Source organism: Gobius niger, assembly GCF_951799975.1.
Source record: "Gobius niger genome assembly, chromosome: 11".
Taxonomy (NCBI): domain Eukaryota; kingdom Metazoa; phylum Chordata; class Actinopteri; order Gobiiformes; family Gobiidae; genus Gobius; species Gobius niger.
The window spans coordinates 529,271-554,069 of NC_136862.1; the positions used below are offsets into that span (position 1 = coordinate 529,271).

Consider the following 24,799-nt stretch of genomic DNA (forward strand, 5'->3'; position numbering starts at 1 on the left):
ACTATAACTATAACTATAACTATACCTATAACTATACCTATACCTATAACTATACCTATAACTATAACTATAACTATACCTATAACTATACCTATACCTATAACTATACCTATAACTATAACTATAACTATACCTATAACTATACCTATACCTATAACTATACCTATAACTATAACTATAACTATACCTATACCTATAACTATACCTATACCTATAACTATACCTATAACTATAACTATAACTATACCTATACCTATAACTATACCTATACCTATAACTATACCTATACCTATTATACCTATTATCAGGCTCGGTCTCTGAGGCTGATCCTGTCGTGTCGGACGTGATTCCAGCTTAGAGAAAGTTTAGTTTTGGTTGTAGCTCCAGAGGCGCCTGCGGCAGCTTCAGCAGAGGAGACGGCGCCTCATGAGGCTCACTTTGCCTAAACCGCGGGCGCCGTAATCCACCGCCGTAATTTATTTTTAAAAAAACAAGACGGTAATTAGGGCTGCTCGATATTCAAGTGACTTGCGATATGCGATACGGCTGTGCAATATCGCGATAACGATATTATTGCGATATTGCACCAAACACGATATGTTCCATTTTTTTCAGCAAATCGTGTCAAAAGAAGACTTAAAAAACACCCCATCAGGACCAGAACAAGAGGAGGATCTAACAAAGCGAGTTAATGTTAAACTAAAACTGAACTTTTACACATGACTTCAATGCAGGAGTTTGAGTTTGAGTCAGATGATGTTGCGATATATTGTGGCTTCTCGCGATACGGATCAGCTAATATTGCAATACCAGATTTTTCCTGACATATTGTGCAGCCCTAACGGTAATTATTGTTGTCAACATTTTTACCAGGGTTTACCGCTACACCGGTAACCGTGACAACCCAAATTCACAGTGACCAGATTAAACCAGGACTAAACCAGGTCTAAACCAGGTCTAAACCAGGTCTAAACCAGGTCTAAACAAGGAATAAACAAGGAATAAACCAGGACTAAACCAGGTCTAAACCAGGGCTAAACCAGGAATAGACCAGGTCCTGAAGCCTCTGAATCTGAAGCCTCTGAATCTGAAGCCCCTGAATCTGCATCTGAAGCCCCCATCATTTTTTGTTGGGTATTCAACTTATTTTTGTAACTTTTTTGTCATTTTGTCACATTTTTTTGGGTCATTTTTTGTCACATTTCTGTCATTTTTTCGTCAAGTTTTTTTTTTTTTTTTTATCAGATTTTTGTAACTTTTTGGTCATTTTTTCATCACTTTTGTCAATGTTTTCTCATCTTTTTACACATTTTTGTAATTGTCTCTGAATCTGAAGCCCCTGAATCTGAAGCCTCTGAATCTGAAGCCTCTGAATCTGAAGCCCCTGAATCTGAATCCTCTGAATCTGAAGCCCCTGAATCTGAATCCCCTGAATCTGAAGCCTCTGAATCTGAAGCCCCTGAATCTGAAGCCTCTGAATCTGAAGCCCCTGAATCTGAAACCCCCATCATTTTTTGTTGGGTATTCAACTTTTTAGTCATTTTGTTGTCATTTTTTGTCACATTTTTGTAAATTGTTTGTCACATTTTTTTGGGTCATTTTTTGTCACATTTCTGTTATGTTTTCGTCAAGTTTTTTTTTTTTTTTTATGAGATTTTTGTAACTTTTTGGTCATTTTTTTCAAAATTTTTCATCACTTTTGTCAATGTTTTCTCATCTTTTTACACATTTTTGTAATTTTCTCTGAATCTGAATCCCTTGAATCTGAAGCCTCTGAATCTGAATCTGAAACCTCTGAATCTGAAGCCTCTGAATCTGAAGCCTCTGAATCTGAATCTGAAGCCCCTGAAGCCCCTGAATCTGAATCCCCTGCAGTCCCCGAAGCCTCAGAGCGAAGCAAAGTGCGCCCCGGATCTTGACGCTTTAACCGTTTAGCTCTCAGGCTAACCGCTAACCAAAACAAGAGCTAAAACACGAGCTAAACCCAAAAGCAACTGCGACACGATGAAAGCGGCCACGTGGTGCAGTCCCGGGCTGGAGCGGCCAGAGTAAAGGCTGAATATGTTGCGGTTTGGTGCAGTTTTTTTTTTACCTCTCGCTGACCAGCACCACGTCGGCATCGCTCCAACGGCTGAACACGCGCCGCAGAGAGCTCCGGAGCGCGAGGAAGAGTCCCGGGAAAAGCACGGCTCCGCTGGCCACCACTGCCCACATCCAGGTCCACATGCCGAACCCCCGGAGACGGAGGCCTTTCCCCCCGCGGACAGGACGCGCTGCTCGGCCTTCAGCGGCGAAGGCTACGGGGCATTTCCCTCCGGTCCATCCACGGCCGCGCGGCAGAGCAGCGGACTCAGCAGCAGCACCAGTGTCAAGGCGCGGTCCGCACCCCCGCCCGGGAGCGGCTTCCGGCGGGACTGTCGCGGTAAAAGGCAGCGCGAGAATATTTAAAAATACGTTTAAAAACATTTGGAAGACGAGGGAAAACATTGGGGCGAAATAAAAATGAACATTGGTCAAAAATGATTACGGAAAAAATATTATTTATTTAAAAAAAAAAAAAAAAAAAGGGAGAAATAGAGAAAATATCAGTTTTAAAAAATGAGACGGGGAAGATTTTTTTTTTGGGGCAAACTTGAAAAAAAAAGTGGAGAAATTGGGAATAATGAAAACCTCTAATTTATTTAAAAAAGCAACAGTGGGGAAATAAATGCAAATTGGGGGAAACAAGGAAAATATTAGAAATAAAAATGTGGGAGGAAAAAAATAGTGTAAAAATGAGGCAAACATTGGGCAAAGTAATAAAATAAACAGTGGCAAAATTACAGCAGTGCTAAGTAGCTCCTGCCCCTAGAGGCCATAAGCGGCACTGCAGGTGTCGCAGCGTGTTGTGTGTTTTACTCATTAACCTCTTAACTCCCGCCTGAACCCAGAGGATCTTTTTCCTCACGTCACATTATTTTTCCATCATTTTTTGGTTGGTTATTCAACTCATTTTTGTAACTTTTTTATCATTTTTTTGTCACATTTTTGTCATTTTTTCGTCCATTTTGGTAAATTTCTTGTGACATTTTTGCCACATTTTCATCAATATTTTCTCACTTTATTGTCACATTTCTATCATTTGTTTGGTAATTTTTTTGTGATTTTTTTGTGATTTTTTGTCAAATTTTTATCACATTTTTGTAATTTTTTTGTCACATTTTTGCCACTTTTTCATCAATGTTTTCTCACTTTATTGTCACATTTCCATCCTTGTTTTCGTCTCAGTTCTGTCGCTATTTCCACACCTTTTTTCCAGAAGCTTTTGGATTGGGGTAAAGCCAAACTGGAGAAAATGTGCTCGGTTCAGGCGGGAGTTAAGGGGTTAATCGTCCGTTTGTTGGGTTTTCAACTCATTTTTGTAACTTTTTAGTCATTTTTTTGACAAATATTTGTCATTTTTTTGTCACATTCCGCCTCCTTCCGGTCGTTCCCCACCGTGAACTCGGCCAGGTATCTGTGGTAATCGCCCTTCCTGAGGAGCAACATCAGCGACGGTTAAACATCGACCTCTGATCCTGAAGAGGCTCCTCCATCTGAAACGTTCTCCTCCAGAATCAGACACGTTCAGTGAGGAGTGAACCTCTGACCTCCCGCCTGAACCCAGAGGATCCTTTTCCTCACGTCACATTATTTTTTTGTTGGGTATTCAACTCATTTTTCTAACTTTTTTGTCATTTTTTGTCACATTTTTCGTCAATTTGTTTGCAATTTTTTAGTAATTTTTTAGTCAATTTTTTGTGACATTTTTGCTACTTTTCCATCCATTTTTCGTCACTTTTTAATCACATTTTTGTCATTTTTTTGGTCAAATTTTTGTCATTTTTTCATCAATTTTTGGTCCGTTTTTTGTCTAAGTTTTCTCACTTTTTTGTCACATTTCCATCCTTGTTTTCGTCTCAGTTTTGTTGCTATTTTCCCTCCTTTTTCCCAGAAGCTTTTGGATTGGGGTAAAGCTGGAGAAACTGTGCTCGGTTCAGGCGGGAGTTAAGGGGTGAATCGTCCGTGAGAGTAAATCCTACAAAGGGACAGAGGGAGATTGTTCATCCAGTCACACAATGGAGATCATTTATTCACTCAAACTTGGCTGTAAATACAGTTTAAAGTGACGTTAGCCCGCAGTTAGCTTTGCCCGTTAGCCTGTTAGCTTCTTCTTCATGATTCCATAAGTGTGTATTGGTGACTCCGACCCAGTGGCAGTCAAGTTGCAAGTGTGGTTTTCTGTCCAGAGACACCAGGGGGCGATGTAAGACCCCCCGATCATCCCATAAACACTTGTATCACCCCCAGAGGGACCACGGGGAGGAGTTACAGAGCTGAAGTCCCGCCCACTCCCGGTCACGTGACGTTAAACTCTTAATAGTTGATTTAGTCCAAAAGTCAATGCTGATAATACTCCGTGACCGGGAGTGGGCGGGACTGTGGAGCTGCATTAAAGGTAAACGAGTTACTTAGTTCAGCTTTAACCCCTTAACTCCCCACGTTTTCTCCAGCTTTACCCCAATCCAAAAGCTCCTGGGAAAAAGGAGGGAAAATAGCAACAAAACTGAGAAGAAAACAAGGATGGAAATGTGACAAAAAAATGAGAAAACATTGACAAAAAGCGACGAAACATTTAGAAAAATTTGACGAAAAATTGAGGAAAAAAATCACAAAAAAATGACAAAAATGGACGACAAATGGACGAAAAAGTGACAAAAATTTGACAAAAAATTGAGAAAAAATGGACGAAAAACGTAGAAAAAATTGATGAAAAAATGACAAAAATGGACAAAAATTTGACAAAAAATGGAGGAAAAAATGATACGAATTTGACAAAAAATGCAAATAATTTGACGAAAAAGTGACAAAAAAGAGGTTAGGGTTAAATGAGACGACTGCCCAATAAAAAAAGTGCTGATATAAAATCTGACGTGAGGAAAAAGATCCATTTAGTTTTGTAGATCTTAGCTTTCAAATGAGGCGTTACTCTGGCCTACAGGATTTGGGTAAAGCTGAACTGGAGAAAACGCTCTCGGTTCAGGCGGGAGTTAAGAGGAAAAAGTGTTGTTTGTTTATTTATTTATCCATTTATTTATTTCGCACTTTCATTCCTGTTTTCGTCGCAATTTTGACGCTTTTTCCGAGAGACGTTTAGATTTGGGTAAAGCCAAACGGGAGACGGTTCAGAGGTGAAACACTGGACTTTAATACTGAATATCCCGGACTCAGCAGCAGCAGCAGCAGCGCCAGTGTCAAGGCAGAGTCCGCCCCCCCGCCCCACAGCCACTTCCGGTCAGACTGTCACAGTAAAAGGGGACAGAGTCAGGCGATCGTGCAGCTTCCGGTGATGTCAAACCAGCCCCGCCCACATCAGGGTTACGAAACAACTCTGTTTTTATTGGTTTTTATTTGAAGGAATAAGAATAAGAATCATATTAAACATAAAACGAGCTGCGGGTTTAAAACTGCGGCTCTGGATTAGAACAGTTTCAGATATTTGTTTGTCAATATGATAATTTCCCCTCATTTTGTTTTCCTATTAACCTCTTAACCCCCACCTTTACCGAGCACTTTTCTCCAGCTCAGCTTTACCCAAATATAAAACTTTTCTTACAGCCTATAGTCTGTTCCCTCTCCTTGTTGCTGCGTTTTTGTTGCTTTTTACCTATTTTTGCTCACTTTATTGTCACGATTTTGTTGTTTTTGAAGCTTTTTTTTTTTTACCCTTTTTGACCCTTTTTATTTATTTATTTATTTTTTTGAGCCTTTTTTATGTTTTTTAACCCCTTTTAATTGTTTTATATTCCTTTTATTGTCATATTTTGACACTTTTTTTTCAATAAGCTTTTAGATTTGGGTAAAGCCAAACTGGAGAAAAAAAATGTGCTCAGTTCAGGTGGGGGTTAAGAGGTTAATAATATATATATTTCTTTATTTCCCCATATTTTTCCCAACTTTAAATGTATTTTTTTTGTCTTTTTTGTTACTTTTCTTTGTTTTTTAATTTTTTTCCTCGTTTTTCTAGTTTTTCTGCCTCACTTTTACTCCTTACATGTGGTGATATTTTCTTATTTCTCTCAGCAGAGGGCGCTGTCACACGTTTTATTTCAGGAGCTCATAGAAAAACATATGAAACAGATTTCCTTCTCAGTGGCGCTGTGGCTCCCTCTGGTGGCGGCAGCTGATACTTCACATCCTACACTCATGTTTCTTAACCTCTTAACTCCCGCCTGAACCGAGGGGATCTTTTTCCTCACGTCATCACATTTTTTTTCCATCATTTTTTTGTCAAATTTTTGTAATTTTTTAGTCATTTTTTTGGTCATTTTTCGTGCATTTTTTGTCAATTTCTTGTGACATTTTTGCCACTTTTTCATCATTGTTTTCGTCTCAGTTTTGTTGCTATTTTCTCACCTTTTTTCCAGAAGCTTTTGGATTGGGGTAAAGCTGGAGAACATGTGGGAGTTAAGGGTTAACCACGTTTTGCGTGAACAGCGTTTTTCATCTGATCGACGACGTCAGAAAGAGCGAAGGTTAAACTCATCAGGAAACGGCGTTTACAGAAAGATAAACATTCAGCCACGTGACCCCTGACCCCTGGAGATAAACCCATCAGTCGCCCCGTTATTCATTAACCTCTTAACTCCCGCCTGAACCCAGAGGAGCTTTTTCCACACGTCATCACTTTTTTTTCCCTTCATTTTTTTGTTGGGTATTCAACTCATTTTTGACTTTTGTCATTTTTCCGTCAATTTTTTGTCCATTTTTTCATAATTTCTTTGTCGCATTTTTGTATTTTTTTTTTACATTTTTTGTCACATTTTTGTCACATTTCCATCATTGTTTTCGTTTCAGTTTTGTTGCTATTTTCACAGCTTTTTTCCCGAAGCTTTTGGATTGGGGTAAAGCCAAACTGGAGAAAATGTGCTCGGTTCAGGTGGGAGTTAAGGGGTTAAACAATCAGTATAATTAAAAGCTATGAGGAGCTAGGCTAGCTAAAAGGAGCTAGGCTAGCTATGAGGAGCTAGGCTAGCTATAAGGAGCTAGGCTAGCTATAAGGAGATAGGCTAGCTAAAAGGAGCTAGGCTAGCTATAAGGAGCTAGCTTATGAAGACGCTTATAAACACGCTTATAAACACGCTTATAAACATGCTTATAAACACGCTTATAAACACGCTTATAAACACACTTATAAACACGATTATAAACACGCTTATAAACACGCTTATGAACACGCTTATAAACACACTTATAAACACGCTTATAAACACGCTTATAAACACGCTTATAAACACACTTATAAACACGCTTATAAACACACTTATAAACACACTTATGAACACGCTTATAAACACGCTTATAAACACACTTATAAACACGCTTATAAACACACTTATAAATACGCTTATGAAAACGCTTAAGAACACGCTTATAAACACGCTTATGAACACGCTTATAAACACGCTTATGAACACGCTTATGAACACGCTTATAAACACGCTTATGAAGACGCTTATAAACACGCTTATGAACACGCTTATGAACACGCATATAAACACGCTTATGAACACGCTTATAAACACGCTTATGAACACGCTTATAAACACGCTTATAAACACGCTTATGAAGACGCTTATGAACACGCTTATAAACACGCTTATGAACACGCTTAAGAACACGCTTATAAACACACTTATAAACACGCTTATAAACACACTTATAAACACGCTTATAAACACACTTATAAATACGCTTATGAAAACGCTTAAGAACACGCTTATAAACACGCTTATGAACACGCTTATAAACACGCTTATGAACACGCTTATGAACACGCTTATAAACACGCTTATGAAGACGCTTATAAACACGCTTATGAACACGCTTATGAACACGCATATAAACACGCTTATGAACACGCTTATAAACACGCTTATGAACACGCTTATAAACACGCTTATAAACACGCTTATGAAGACGCTTATGAACACGCTTATAAACACGCTTATGAACACGCTTAAGAACACGCTTATAAACACACTTATAAACACGATTATAAACACGCTTATGAAGACGCTTATAAACACGCTTATGAAGACGCTTAAGAACACGCTTATAAACACGCTTATAAACACACTTATAAACACGCTTATGAACACGCTTAAGAACACGCTTATAAACACACTTATAAACACGATTATAAACACGCTTATAAACACGCTTATAAACACGCTTTTGAACACTTATAAACACGCTTATGAACACGCTTATAAACACGCTTATGAAGACGCTTATAAACACGCTTATGAACACGCTTATGAACACGCTTATAAACACGCTTATGAAGACGCTTATAAACACGCTTATGAACATGCTTATAAACACGCTTATAAACACGCTTATAAACACGCTTATGAACACGCTTATGAACACGCTTATAAACACGCTTATAAACACGCTTATGAACACGCATATAAACACGCTTATGAACACGCTTATAAACACGCTTATGAACACGCTTATAAACACGCTTATAAACACGCTTATGAAGACGCTTATGAACACGCTTATAAACACGCTTATGAACACGCTTATAAACACGCTTATGAACACGCTTATAAACACGCTTATAAACACGCTTATAAACACGCTTATAAACACGCTTATGAACACGCTTAAGAACACGCTTATAAACACACTTATAAACACGATTATAAACACGCTTATGAAGACGCTTATGAAGACGCTTAAGAACACGCTTATAAACACACTTATAAACACGCTTATGAACACGCTTAAGAACACGCTTATAAACACACTTATAAACACGCTTATGAAGACGCTTATGAACACGCTTATAAACACGCTTATAAACACGCTTATAAACACGCTTATAAACACGCTTTTGAACACTTATAAACACGCTTATAAACACGCTTATAAACACGCTTATAAACACGCTTATAAACACGCTTATGAACACGCTTATAAACACGCTTATAAACACGCTTATAAACACGCTTATAAACACACTTATGAACACGCTTATAAACACGCTTATAAACACGCTTATAAACACGCTTATAAACAAGCTTATGAACACGCTTATGAACACGCTTATAAACACGCTTATGAACACGCTTATAAACACGCTTATAAACACGCTTATGAACACGCTTATAAACACGCTTATGAACACGCTTATAAACACGCTTATGAACACGCTTATGAACACACTTATAAACACGCTTATGAACACACTTATAAACACGCTTATGAACACACTTATAAACACGCTTATGAACACGCTTATGAACACGCTTATAAAAACACGCTTATAAACACGCTTATGAACACGCTTATAAAGACGCTTATGAACACGCTTATAAACACGCTTATAAAGACGCTTATAAACACGCTCATGAACACGCTTATAAACACGCTTATAAACACACTTATAAACACGCTTATAAACACGCTTATGAACACGCTTATAAACACGCTTATAAACACACTTATAAACACGCTTATAAACACGCTTATGAACACGCTTATAAACACGCTTATAAACACGCTTATGAACACGCTTATGAACACGCTTATAAACACGCTTATGAACACGCTTATAAAGACGCTCATGAACACGCTTATAAAAACACGCTTATGAACACGCTTAAAAACACGCTTATGAACACACTTATAAACACGCTTTTTAAACACGCTTATGAACATGCTTATGAACACGCTTATGAACATGCTTTTTAAACACGCTTATAAACACGCTTATAAACACGCTTATAAACACGCTTATGAAGACGCTTATAAACACGCTTATAAACACACTTTTTAAACACGCTTATGAACACGCTTATGAACACGCTTATAAACACACTTTTTAAACACGCTTATAAACACGCTTATAAACACGCTTATAAACACGCTTATGAACACGCTTTTTAAACACGCTTATAAACACACTTATAAACACGCTTATAAACACGCTTATAAACACGCTTATAAACACGCTTATAAACACGCTTATGAACACGCTTATAAACACGCTTATAAACACACTTATAAACACGCTTATAAACACGCTTATGAACACGCTTATAAACACGCTTATGAACACGCTTAAGAACACGCTTATAAACACACTTATAAACACGCTTATAAACACGCTTATAAACACGCTTATAAACACACTTATAAACACGCTTATAAACACACTTATAAACACGCTTATAAACACGCTTATGAACACGCTTATAAACACGCTTATAAACACGCTTATGAACACGCTTATAAACACGCTTATGAACACGCTTATAAACACGCTTATAAACACACTTATAAACACACTTATAAACACGCTTATAAACACGCTTATAAACACGCTTATGAACACGCTTATAAACACGCTTATGAACACGCTTATAAACACGCTTATAAACACGCTTATAAACACGCTTATGAACACGCTTATGAACACGCTTATGAACACGCTTATAAACACGCTTATAAACACGCTTATAAACACGCTTATGAACACGCTTATGAACACGCTTATGAACACGCTTATGAACACACTTATAAACACGTTTATAAACACGCTTATGAACACGCTTATGAACACGCTTATAAACACACTTATAAACACGCTTATAAACACGCTTATAAACACGCTTATGAACACGCTTATGAACACGCTTATAAACACGCTTATAAACACGCTTATGAACACACTTATAAACACGTTTATAAACACGCTTATGAACACGCTTATGAACACGCTTATGAACACGCTTATAAACACGCTTATAAACACGCTTATGAACACTTATGAACACGCTAATAAACACGCTCATAAACACGCTTATAAAGACGCTTATAAAGACGCTTATAAAGACGCTTATAAACACGCTTATGAACACGCTTATAAACACGATTATAAACACGCTTATGAACACGCTTATAAACACGCTTATGAACACGCTTATGAATACGCTTATAAACACGCTTATAAACACGCTTATAAACACGCTTATGAACACGCTTATGAATACGCTTATAAACACGCTTATAAACACGCTTATAAACACGCTTATGAAGACGCTTATAAACACGCTTATGAACACGCTTATGAATACGCTTATAAACACGCTTATGAACACGCTTATGAATACGCTTATAAACACACTTATAAACACGCTTATAAACACGCTTATGAACACGCTTATGAATACGCTTATAAACACGCTTATAAACACGCTTATAAACACGCTTATGAAGACGCTTATAAACACGCTTATAAACACGCTTATAAACACGCTTATAAACACGCTTATGAACACGCTTATGAATACGCTTATAAACACACTTATAAACACGCTTATAAACACGCTTATGAACACGCTTATGAATACGCTTATAAACACACTTATAAACACGCTTATAAACACGCTTATGAACACGCTTATGAATACGCTTATAAACACGCTTATAAACACGCTTATAAACACACTTATGAACACGCTTATGAATACGCTTATAAACACGCTTATAAACACGCTTATAAACACGCTTATGAAGACGCTTATAAACACGCTTATAAACACGCTTATAAACACGCTTATAAACACGCTTATGAACACGCTTATGAACATGCTTATAAACACGCTTATAAACACGCTTTTGAACACTTATAAACACGCTTATAAACACGCTTATAAACACGCTTATAAACACGCTTATGAAGACGCTTATAAACACGCTTATGAACACGCTTATAAACACGCTTATAAACACGCTTATGAAGACGCTTATAAACACGCTTATAAACACGCTTATAAACACGCTTATAAACACGCTTATGAACACGCTTATGAAGACGCTTATAAACACGCTTATAAACACGCTTATGAACACGCTTATGAAGACGCTTATAAACACGCTTATGAACACGCTTATAAACACGCTTATAAACACGCTTATGAAGACGCTTATAAACACGCTTATAAACACGCTTATGAACACGCTTATAAACACGCTTATAAACACGCTTATGAAGACGCTTATAAACACGCTTATAAACACGCTTTTGAACACTTATAAACACGCTTATAAACACGCTTATGAACACGCTTATAAACACGCTTATAAACACGCTTATGAACACGCTTATAAACATACTTATAAACACGATTATAAACACGCTTATGAAGACGCTTATAAACACGCTTATGAAGACGCCTATGAACATGCTTATAAACACGCTTATAAACACGCTTTTGAACACTTATAAACACGCTTATAAACACGCTTATAAACACGCTTAAGAACACGCTTATAAACACGCTTATAAACACGCTTTTGAACACTTATAAACACGCTTATAAACACGCTTATAAACACGCTTAAGAACACGCTTATAAACACGCTTATAAACACGCTTAAGAACACGCTTATGAACACGCTTATAAACACGCTTATAAACACGCTTATAAACACGCTTATAACACGTTCATAAGCGTGTTCATAAGTGTGTTCAGGAACACGTTCACATGTCCGTTATCATGTCTCGTTACTGAACACAGATCCTTTGTAGACGGTTCACACTGTCTCAGGTTAAGTCTATTAGTTTAGTTTCTTATCGTCAGACAGAAGGTTTAGTTTTACTAAATCACTTCCTGTGATCTTCCTCAGAAGCGACACCTGGAGGTGCCGTGTCCCACACCTGGGATGCACACCAGGTAGCACCTCCGCCACCAGGGGGCGCTTCTGAGGAAGATCACAGGAAGTGATCGAAACTAGTCCAGCAGCTAAAACTAAACCTTCTGCCTGACTATAAGAAACTAAACTAATACAGAGGAGATTATCGTTCCCCTGGTGTTCCCGCCTCCACAGATACAGCACACGCGTGTTCCTGCCTCCACAGATACAGCACACGCGTGTTCCCGCCTCCACAGATACAGCACATGCGTGTTCCCGCCTCCACAGATACAGCACACGCGTGTTCCCCTGGTGTTCCCGCCTCCACAGAAACAGCACACGCGTGTTCTCAGTTGGACTTTATTGTGGGTTCCATGCTGTCAGTAATACAGATGTTTCCAGTAGTACAAATGAGATGGTGGCGCGGGCGCCGGTGGCGCGGGCGCCGTCCTCCCGATCAGCCTCGCCAAAGCGCCGCTGCGGCCTCCATGCTTCCTGAAGGCGGCTCTCGGAGTGAAATGGAGACGTGACGGAGAGGCGCGGCCAGCGGGGGGCGTGGCCAGAGGGGGCGCGGCCAGCGGGGGCGCGGCCAGCAGGGGGCGCCGCAGCAGAGTCCTTAAATTAACGCTCGGCAGCAGCGGAAACAGCAAACGAAACATTTAAAAAAAAGGAGGAATCTGGAGGGAACAGTCTGGCAAAAAATAGAAAGTTTCATCCAAAAACAAAGAGGGGGCGGGGCCGTGCATGTTGGGATGGCGAGGGGGCGGGGCCTCACTGAGGAGGAGGAGGAGGAGCCGCCGCCTCCTCCTCGGCGTCCGGCAGCGGCTCTTTGCTCTGCTCCTCTGAAACACAAGGAACAAGAGGAGAGTTAAAGCCTATTCATCCTCATTCATCCTCCACACACCCAGAGCGGCGAGAACAAAGTGACGTCATGTTGTTCTCGCAGCTCCTGTTCGGCAGCTCTCGCCGACGCATCCGCTCAGCAGAACTTTGTTCGGCTGCGAGAACTCTGGCTGTGATTGGCTGGATTTGTAGTGGGCGGGGTTATTTTGGCGGAAGCGGGAAGCGAGAATCCAATGGTTACGTCCTAACACCGGTGCGGAAAACGGAGACAACATGGATACTTCGCTGAAGGATTAAAGGACACGCAAATGGCAAAAAAGTCCTGGGGAGAAACACAAGGACGTTTTGGGCGAGGACGAAGAGGAAACAGAAGAGCCTGGCGCTGCCTGCGTGAAAGAGGCGAGTGATGAAGAAAAAAGTGGTTCAGGCTTGTGGACGGAGGGAGACCAGGCTTGTAAACCTTAGACCTTCATCAGACACCAGGAAACGTCACCAACATGTTCAGTGAAGGTTCTTGGATGGACAAACCTGCACTGAGCTACACAGACTCAAACATCAGGATTTACCGAGTGACACGGAGGTAAACTTACAACGCTAACGTTTTCTAACATAATAAACCAGCGTGAGATGTGGCTAAACATGAAGTCAATCTGCAACATGTTTGCAATATCGTGACTGATACATTTTATAATAGTTTAAACTCAAGTAGCTCGTTTTATTTCGGTCATTCCTTGTTTGTTTTGACTGCGGAAAAAGTGGGCGTGGCCGTTCGGCAGAAACGCGTCTTATGGAGTATGAAATGTCAGAGCTCAGACCAACTTTGTTCTCGTTCTTTTTTTCCTCAAGAACAAGAACAAAGTTCTCGCGTCTTGTGGAGGATGAAGAGGCCTTTAGAGTCTGGAATCAGCAGAAACAGGGGAAACCGTGTCTGTCACAGGTTCTCGTGTCTCTGCTGTTCTCGCGTGTTCGTGTGTCAGCTGTTCTCGCGTGTCACAGGTTCTCGTGTGTTCGTGTCTCTGCTGTTCTCGCGTGTTCGTGTGTCAGCTGTTCTCGCGTGTCACAGGTTCTCGTGTGTTCGTGTCTCTGCTGTTCTCGTGTCACAGGTTCGTGTCCTCACCGTCGCCCTGCATGTCTGACGTCCACAGCGTCAGGTTGTCTCGCAGCAGCTGCATGATGAGTGTGGAGTCTTTGTAGCTCTCCTCGCTCAGAGAGTCCAGCTCCGCGATGGCGTCGTCGAACGCCTGCTTCGCCAAACTGGAGACAGAAAACAGTCAGTGAGGAGCGGCGTGTGGGAGGCGGCCTGTGGGAGGCGGCCTGTGGGAGGCGGCCTGTGGGAGGCGGCCTGTGGGAGGCGGCGTGTGGGAGGGGCCGTGTGGGAGGGGCGTGTGGGAGGCGGCCTGTGGGAGGCGGCCTGTGGGAGGAGGTGTGTGGGAGGCGGCCTGTGGGAGGGGCTTACCGGCAGGCGCGGTCCGGCGAGTTGAGGATCTCGTAGTAGAAGACGGAGAAGTTGAGGGCCAGGCCCAGGCGGATGGGGTGTGTGGAGGGCAGCTCTGTCATGGCGATGTCGCTCGCCGCCTTATACGCCACCAGGCTGTTCTCCGCCGCCTCCTTCCGGTCGTTCCCCACCGTGAACTCGGCCAGGTATCTGTGGTAATCGCCCTTCCTGAGGAGCAACACCAGCCACGGTTAAACATCGACCTCTGATCCTGAAGAGGCTCCTCCATCTGAAACGCTCTTCTCCAGAATCAGACACGTTCAGTGAGGAACCTCTGACCTCCCGCCTGAACCCAGAGGATCCTTTTCCTCACGTCACATTATTCCCATCATTTTTGTCTTGGGTTCAACTCATTTTTGTATCTTTGTCATTTTTTTGTCAATTTTTTTTTAATTTTTTTGCTACATTTTGGTCATTTTTTGTCAAATTTTTATCGCATTTTTGGAATTTTATTGTCACATTTGTCGTATTTTCCGTCAATTTTTTTAATCAAATTTTTATTGCATTTTTTGTCTTTTTTTGTCACATTTTTAACACATTTTTGTTATTTTTTGGTCAATTTTTTTTTTATCAATTTTTTGTCATTTTTTTTGCTACATTTGTCATTTTTGTCACATTTTGGTAATTTTTTAGTCAAATTTTTATCAAATTTTTTGTCATTTTGTTTGTCATTTGTTGTCACATTTTTAATCACATTTGTCATTTTTTCGTCAATTTTTTTAATACATTTTTTGTCATTTGTCAAATTTTTATCGCATTTTTGGAATTTTTTTGTCAATTTTTTTATTTAAATTTTGTCATTTTTTTAATACATTTTTGTAATTTTTTCGTCCATTTTTATACATTTTTTGTCAAATTTTTGCCTTTTTTTGTCAAATTTTTGTCACATTTTGGTCATTTTTCCGTCAATTTTTTTAATTAAATTTGTCTTTTTTTTTTTTGATACATTTTTGTAATTTTTAGTCAAATTTTTATCACGTGTCATATTTTTGTCATTTTTTTGCTACATTTTGGTCATTTTTTATCGCATTTTTGTAATTGTATTGTCACATTTTGGTCAATTTCCGTCAATTTTTTTAATCAAATAGGTGTCATTTTTTTGTAATTTTTTGTCACATTTATAACACATTTTTGTCATTTTTTGGTCAATTTTTTAATCAAATTTTTGTCATTTTTTGCTACATTTTGGTCATTTTTTGGTCACATTTTTTTCAATTTTTTGTGACATTTTTGCCACTTCATCCATTTTTCATCACTTTTTCATCAATGTTTTCTCACTTTTTTGCCACATTTCCATCATTGTTTTCGTCTCAGTTTTGTTGCTTTTCTCCAGAAGCTTTTGGATTGGGGTAAAGCCGAACTGGAGAAAAAGTGCTGGGTTCAGGCGGGAGTTAAGGGGTTTAAGGACCACATGCTCATATCGCCCCCTGCAGGAGAAACGTCCTCACGTACATTTTGTAGTAGAAGACCTTGGACTCTCCGGCCGTGGAGTTGGGAATGAGGTGCTTCACCAGGACGTTCAGGATGTCCTCGCAGATGTCCTTCAGCTCCTGCTCCACCTGCACACAGACCACACCTTTACCTCCGGAGCCACGGGACTGCGAGGGGCGGGACTGCGAGGGGCGGGACTGCGAGGGGCGGGACTGCGAGGGGCGGGACTGCAAGGGGCGGGACTGCGAGGGGCGGGACTGCGAGGGGCGGGACTGCGAGGGGCGGGACTGCGAGGGGCGGGACTGCGGCGCTCTGTGACTGGACTGACCGTTTTCCTGTACTCGCGGATCATCTTCAGCTTGTCCTCGGACCCCGTGCCCTTGGACGTCTCCTTCTGCTCCAGGCTGCTGAGTATCCTCCAGGACGCCCTCCTCGCCCCGATCACGTTCTTATAGGCCACGGACAGAAGGTTCCTCTCCTCCACCGTCAGCTCCACCGGCTCGAAGGCCACGTTCTTCATGGAGTCCACCATCTCTGCAAGAGCAACGGGCAGGTGACTACAGGGCAAGGAGAGTCTACAACAGTGTACAGGTAACTACAGAGCAAACAACACAGCATACAGGTCAACTACACTGCCCTTGAATCTGTAAACATTGATTTGTGGAGCTTTAAGGTGTGATCGCACAGTAATAGAAGGAAAGGCTGAGACTGGAGCTGCTGAAGAGCTAAGAGTGAAGAGTGAAGCGAGGGCGGGAGCAGCTGCACAGACAGTCAAACCCGCTCCGTTTCTCAGGCCACGCCCTGAAGCTGCGAGTCTCCGTCTGCAGGCCACGCCCACAGCCAGAGGGTTCAGGCGAGAAACAACCAGCTTCACTAAAGAACTCTCTCATTCACACCAGAGAGGAGCCTCAGAGGACCAGGACACACAGGAGAGGAGCCTCAGAGGACCAGGACACACATGAGAGGAGCCTCAGAGGACCAGGACACACATGAGAGGAGCCTCAGAGGACCAGGACACACAGGAGAGGAGCCTCAGAGGACCAGGACACACAGGAGAGGAGCCTCAGAGGACCAGGACACACATGAGAGGAGCCTCAGAGGACCAGGACACACAGGAGAGGAGCCTCAGAGGACCAGGACACACAGGAGAGGAGCCTCAGAGGACCAGGACACACAGGAGAGGAGCCTCAGAGGACCAGGACACACATGTGAGGAGCCTCAGAGGACCAGGACACACATGAGAGGAGCCTCAGAGGACCAGGACACACAGGAGAGGAGCCTCAGAGGACCAGGACACACATGAGAGGAGCCTCAGAGGACCAGGACACACATGAGAGGAGCCTCAGAGGACCAGGACACACATGAGAGGAGCCTCAGAGGACCAGGACACACATGAGAGGAGCCTCAGAGGACCAGGACACACATGAGAGGAGCCTCAGAGGACCAGGACACACATGAGAGGAGCCTCAGAGGACCAGGACACACAGGAGAGGAGCCTCAGAGGACCAGGACACACAGGAGAGGAGCCTCAGAGGACCAGGACACACATGTGAGGAGCCTCAGAGGACCAGGACACACATGTGAGGAGCCTCAGAGGACCAGGACACACAGGAGAGGAGCCTCAGAGGACCAGGACACACATGTGAGGAGCCTCAGAGGACCAGGACACACAGGAGAGGACCAGGGCACACAGGAGAGGAGCCTCAGAGGACCAGGACACACAGGAGAGGACCAGGGACCCCCTTGGAAAAGAGAGGGTTCATCTCATCTAAGGGGCTCCTTGGAATGAATCTAAATAAATCTAAAGTGGACGGGGAAACTACTCGTGCATGAACTCCCCGTCCACCGCTGGAACCACTCCTGGAACCACCGCTGGAACCACCGCTGGAACCACCGCTGGAACCACTGCTGGAACCACCGCTGGAACCACCGCTGGAACCACCGCTGGAACCACCGCTGGACCCACCACGGCTCGTTCCTTCATAACGGCGTCGGCGTCTCCGTCTCTTTCTGAAAACGATTCAGTTGCTGCTGCTTCACAAACTCCTCCACTGTGGAGTTTACTACTGTTTGTCCCACAGACACAGAGACAAAGAGTCTCCGTCGCCTCGAGTCTCTCGCTCTAAAACCCAAACATCAGGTTAGAAATGTGGCCGTGATCCTGGACTCAGACCTGAACCTAAAGCCTCAGAGCATCTGAGAAACATCAAGATCAGAGGAACAGAGTCAGAACCAGACTGAGAGAGACTGATCCATGTGTTTGTCTCAGCAGGTTAGATACTGTCAGAGCTGCAGAACATCCAGAACCAGGACACACGGCCATATTAGTCCAGTGCTCTGGTCTCTGCACTGGCTTCCTGTCACTCAGAGAATAGGCTTTAAAACAGCTCTGCTCGTTACAAGTCTGTTCATGGTTTAGCTCCAAAGTCTCTGACATGTTACAGCCGTATGAACCATCTCGGGCCCTGAGAACTTCAGGGAGGGGCCTCCTGGTGGTTCCAGAGTCAGGACTAAACACGGTGAGGCTCAAGCTCAACTCTGGAACAGTCTTCACGAGGATGTGAGACAGGCCTCGACTCTGACGATTAGGGCTGTGATTATTCTGTAGTCGATTCATCTATCGACTATTTATACAAGTAATCGATTATCGCTTGGCTGTGAAAGGTGCATGGAAATTGTATTTTTTTCCATTTTTTTATCACATGAAGCTAAAGTGGCGCCGCTTGAGGACATGTGGATGGAGTAAACTTAAAGTAAACGTTTGTAGGAGGCTCTTTGTGCTAATTCTGCTTTGATTGGATGAGACAAAGACAGATATTTATGAAATTTACAATGTACAAAACACTGCAGACCCTCACTTTAAAAACAAAGTAGGTTTTCATCCAAAATACATAATTGTCATGTCTTTTTTGCTCAATTTTAGTCTGTGTTCACTAGAAAACGATTAATCGATTACTGGAATAGTTGACAACTATTCCAGTAATCGATTAGTTGTCGATTAATCGATTAGTTGTTTCAGCCCTAGTTGGAGGCTCTTGGTGCTGATTCTGTTTCTGATCGGACGAGACACAAACAGATATTCATGAAATTTACAATGTACGAAATACTACACACACTTACTATAAAAACAAAGGAGGATTTTCATCAAAAACACTACATGTTCATGTAGTTTTTGCTCTATTTGAGTCTGTGTGAACCATAAACGATTACTCGATTAATAAAACAGTTGTCGACTATTTCAATAATCGATTAGTCGCCGATTCATCGATTAGTACTGACGATGTTCAAATCCAGCCTGAAACAGTTCTTCTTACGATGAGCGAGAGTGTTGTATCTGCACTCGGGCCTTTTACTGTAAGTGATTAAGTTTATGCTGATGTTTTTATTGATTCTGTTTGTTTTCTTGTGTTTCTGCAGCTGTGAAGCACTTTGAGTTGCCTTGTGTATGAACTGAATCGCCTACGTAGTCTCTGTATCGTGACTGACGCAAATATAGAACGATCTCACAGGGTGTTTCTGCTGCTGTGATTTGGTTTGTGGCTGCAGAGACGGTTCATTCTTATTGTTTATGAAAATGATGGTTTAGTTTGTATCGCGACACCAGAGGGATGAGCTGAAGCTACAGGACCCACATCCCAACACCCCGTCCCTCCGCACCGGGATCGAGATCAGCATCGACTGAGAAGAATCGGATCGAGCCCCCCCCCTGGCGTGAGCGCGTGGGTAAAGAGTGCGGTCTGTCCCGGGTCTGACTCCACGCGGGGGGGCACTCTCACCGCCCCGGGTTCGAGTCCGGCGTGACGCGTGTCGCAGCTAAAGGCGGTTAGCATGTTAGCACGTTAGCATGCTAGCGCTGTGCCCGTGCTAAGCTAAAGGCTAACCCCAGTGGCTCCATGTGAAGGCGCGGTAACGCTCCTCAAAGCGCGGGGGTGGGCTCCCCTGAGGGACCGGGGTGAGGGACGGGGGGGAGAGACGCGGACAGTCCGGGGGGAGACGCGGGGAGGGACGGTAAAGCTCGCGGGGAGAGTACGGGGAAAGGGGAGAGTGACGGTCCCAGCCCCAGCCCCGGCCCCCACCCCCCCGGCTCTTACTCACCGTCGTACCGCTCCGCCTGCTCCGCCAGCTTGGCTTTGTACACGAACTGTTCTCTGTCCGCCATGGCGCTGCGGTGCTCCGTGAGGGCCGTGTGGGCCGTGAGGTGGTGACGGGAGAAGGTGCTTCCTGAGCGGGCTAACAGCTAACAGCAGTGTCGCTCTGCTGGAGGAGCCGCCGGTGACTGAGCTCAGGGAAAGATGGCGGAGAGTCCGTCCGGAGCACAGACCCACAGGAAGTACACTGGACCGGGCGTTGCTATGGTGACCCGCTGAACAGGCGTCAGGCTCCGGCGGCCATCTTGTGACGGTCGTGCTGGGTCATTCCTTTTGCTTGTTGTAAATTTGTTTAAATTTGATTTTTTCAACATAAAATCCACTAATACACTTAATATACTATTCTAAATATATGTTTGTCAATCTCAGAAATGTATTTTTTTTTACTAAACTTTCTATGCTTCCTCACCCATGTTACCGTGGATATGAGTAACAGCACTGAAAGTAACATAGCGTTAGCCAAAACATGAAATATACATATAGCATTGATGCTAATGACATGTGGACATAGAGCTCCAAAGTCCCACCCACTCCCGGTCACGTGTCAGGTCCAACATGAAAAATCCCAGATATTTTAGCATTGACTTCTCGAAAAACTAACTCACGGCTAATCAGCTATGTGCTAACTCATGGCTAATCAGCTATGTGCTAACTCACGGCTAATCAGCTATGTGCTAACTCACGGCTAATCAGCTATGTGCTAACTCACGGCTAATCAGCTATAAGCTAACTCACGGCTAATCAGCTATGTGCTAACTCACGGCTAATCAGCTATGTGCTAACTCACGGCTAATCAGCTATAAGCTAACTCACGGCTAATAAGCTATGTGCTAACTCAAGGCTAATCAGCTGTGTGCTAACTCACGGCTAATCAGCTATACGCTAACTCACGGCTAATCAGCTATGTGCTAACTCACGGCTAATCAGCTATACGCTAACTCATGGCTAATCAGCTATGTGCTAACTCACGGCTAATCAGCTGTGTGCTAACTCACGGCTAATCAGCTATGTACTAACTCACGGCTAATCAGCTATGTGCTAACTCACGGCTAATCAGCTGTGTGCTAACTCACGGCTAATCAGCTATGTACTAACTCACGGCTAATCAGCTATGTGCTAGCTCACGGCTAATCAGCTATGTGCTAACTCACGGCTAATCAGCTATGTGTTAACTCATGGCTAATAAGCTATGTGCTAACTCATGGCTAATAAGCTATGTGCTAACTCACGGCTAATCAGCTATACGCTAACTCACGGCTAATCAGCTATACGCTAACTCACGGCTAATCAGCTATACGCTAACTCACGGCTAATCAGCTATACGCTAACTCACGGCTAATCAGCTATGTGCTAACTCAAGGCTAATCAGCTATGTGCTAACTCAAGGCTAATCAGCTATGTGCTAACTCAAGGCTAATCAGCTATGTGCTAACTCACGGACATGAAACATACAAGATACAATTGAAGATTAGTCTAAAATGTTACAAACAGCAAAATTATAAATTTTGTCGTATTTTCAAGTATTGTTTGTTTCTTTCTTGTGAAATAACCGCGCACGTGTCGGTAGTTAGCACATAGCTGATTAGCCGTGAGTTAGCACATAGCTGATTAGCCGGCGTCGTGCCATTAAACTCTTAATAATACGAGCGATCGCGATGTCGTCACATCCGTTGGCCGTGGTATAGCATTTTACATTTTCATATTTGATAAACATTTAATTAAAATCCTATAATCAGCAAAAACAATGTCCATAAACAGGACATTGCTTCTCTTGCGCTGTAACAGATCTATCATTTTATAAAACCGAGATAGACCTGTCTGCATCAGCTGCCGACCAAACATCCGGCGAAAATTGCGGAAGTAAACAATAACAGCGATCGCTCGTATTGACTTTTTCGAAAGTCAGTGCTGAAAATACATGGGACTTTTTGAGTTGGACATGTGACTGGGAGTGGGCGGGGCTGTGGAGCTCGATTGTTCACATCTCAATGATTTGTCTAAAAAAAATCTACATTTTACAATTTAAGTAACATAGAATGTAAAAAAATACAAACCCAGTTCCAGTCGACGTATTGTGAGTGAGAGAACTCACTGTTGGTTTTCCCATGGCCTGGAGAACATCTCACTAATGTTAGACGGGGTAATGTGTGACAGAGTCAAAACCCAGGGACATGATTAAAATGTATTTTTAAATTAAACAAATGTTGATTTAATATGAAAAAAAAAAATACATGAATGCGGAAAAAAATATTTTATTTGTAATTTTTTATGTTAAAGTGTAACATTAGAGGCGGACACATCACTTTTACTATTTCAGCCTTTTTGGACGGTTTCACTAAAATGTTCAATCACACAGGTCAGGGCGTTGGACACTTTGCTTAATGAGAAAATGTATTCACTTAATTTGAATGACATAAATTCCCCTGGGACATAAATGGCCCCGTTAATCCTCACGTTTTAGTCATGTTTTTACTTTTATTCAGCATCATTTCTGTCCCTCTTTTTACACTAAACCCTCAGGTAGAATTTTACTAATCAGACAGTCTCAAGATGGCCGCCGCCTTCGCCTCAGCAGCGTTTGTTTCTAGCGTTTTTATTTCTGTGAGCGGAGCATGCGCAGTGGACTCTGCCCACGCCCTCGCTCTGTCTCCGCAACATCGCATTAGTGAGAGCAGTTTCTGTTTGTACAATAAATAAAATCATTTTATTACAAGAAAAGTTCATTTATCAGTGAAATAATCATTGATTTGACTAGTTTATCAAAAATAACTTTATTCAGCTTATTCGGCCCCTCCCACTTTGATGAGTCTATAGTCTGATGAAATTTCAGTGAAAATGCCATAAGAAAATATATTTTTTAAAATGACCAACAGTAAAGTTAGGGAGGAGTTAGATCATTTCTTTTTTTAAATAAAATTCTCTTATTTCTTCTTTATTTGATAAACATACAGGTTTCTTTCGGGCTCCTGTCCACCAGGGGGCGACAGAGCCACTGTGTAAGATCTTTACTGCGGCTTCAGGCTGGGATATTTAACCCTCTCTTCTATGGCAGAACCAAATGAATGAGTCATTTGCAATGTTGGGGCAACATATTAAACCATTATATTACTCTTTTCAGTACCTAAGGAATCTAACATATTACTTATTATTACTTCTAACATATTACTACATATTACACAAAATACGGGAATATATTAGTTATTACATTTCAAGTAACGCGAGTTACAAGAGTATTTAAAGGAACAGGAGAGCTGTTCTTACCTGAGCTTAGACGAGTTGATGTGTACCTGTCTGTTGTTAGCATTATGTACCTGTCTGTTGTTAGCATTATGTACCTGTCTGTTGTTAGCGTTATGTACCTGTCTGTTGTTAGCATTATGTACCTGTCTGTTGTTAGCATTATGTACCTGTCTGTTGTTAGCATTATGTACCTGTCTGTTGTTAGCATTATGTACCTGTCTGTTGTTAGCATAATGTACCTGTCTGTTGTTAGCATAATGTACCTGTCTGTTGTTAGCATTATGTACCCGTCTGTTGTTAGCATTATGTACCTGTCTGTTGTTAGCGTTATGTACCTGTCTGTTGTTAGCGTTATGTACCTGTCTGTTAGCGTTATGTACCTGTCTGTTAGCATTATGTACCTGTCTGTTGCTAGCATTATGTGCCTGTCTGTTGTTAGCATTATGTACCTGTCTGTTGTTAGCATTATGTACCTGTCTGTTGTTAGCATTATGTACCTGTCTGTTGTTAGCATTATGTACCTGTTAGCATTATGTACCTGTCTGTTGTTAGCATTATGTACCTGTCTGTTGTTAGCATTATGTACCTGTCTGTTGTTAGCATTATGTACCTGTCTGTTGTTAGCATTATGTACCTGTCTGTTGTTAGCATTATGTACCTGTCTGTTGTTAGCATTATGTACCTGTCTGTTGTTAGCATAATGTACCTGTCTGTTGTTAGCATTATGTACCTGTCTGTTGTTAGCATTATGTACCTGTCTGTTGTTAGCATTATGTACCTGTCTGTTGTTAGCATTATGTACCTGTCTGTTGTTAGCATTATGTACCTGTTAGCATTATGTACCTGTCTGTTGTTAGCATTATGTACCTGTCTGTTGTTAGCATTATGTACCTGTCTGTTGTTAGCGTTA

General features: G+C 42.1%; 2 protein-coding genes across 2 annotated transcripts in view; both read right to left on the bottom strand.

Annotated features, from left to right (window-relative positions):
• Window positions 1-2,388, bottom strand: part of LOC306970928 (TLC domain-containing protein 3A-like) — a 46,220-nt gene extending 43,832 nt beyond the window's left edge. The window contains exon 1 of the mRNA XM_079567017.1: window positions 2,093-2,388. Coding sequence (XP_079423143.1) covers window positions 2,093-2,226 — 134 coding nt within the window. The 5' untranslated portion in view covers window positions 2,227-2,388. The remainder of the gene's footprint in view (window positions 1-2,092) is intronic.
• Window positions 2,389-13,367: 10,979 nt separating this feature from the next.
• Window positions 13,368-20,728, bottom strand: LOC306970929 (14-3-3 protein epsilon-like). The gene is made up of 6 exons (XM_079567018.1): window positions 20,597-20,728; window positions 16,830-17,035; window positions 16,523-16,629; window positions 15,032-15,238; window positions 14,693-14,829; window positions 13,368-13,574 (listed from the first exon to the last, which is right to left on the bottom strand). Exons 1-6 carry the CDS (start codon window positions 20,658-20,660, stop codon window positions 13,504-13,506), a joined length of 792 nt encoding a protein of 263 aa, XP_079423144.1. The 5' UTR covers window positions 20,661-20,728; the 3' UTR covers window positions 13,368-13,503.
• Between the last annotated feature and the right edge of the window lie 4,071 nt (window positions 20,729-24,799).

What these genes read in the sequence shown, in the direction of transcription:
- LOC306970929 (XM_079567018.1), bottom strand. Translation starts at nt 20,660, where the DNA reads ATGGCGGACAGAGAACAGTTCGTGTACAAAGCCAAGCTGGCGGAGCAG. An exon ending in GCAGGCGGAGCGGTACGACG is followed by an intron (nt 17,036 to 20,596) that starts GTGAGTAAGAGC and finishes TTGCTCTTGCAG; the next exon opens with AGATGGTGGACTCCATGAAG. An exon ending in TCCGCGAGTACAGGAAAACG is followed by an intron (nt 16,630 to 16,829) that starts GTCAGTCCAGTC and finishes GTCTGTGTGCAG; the next exon opens with GTGGAGCAGGAGCTGAAGGA.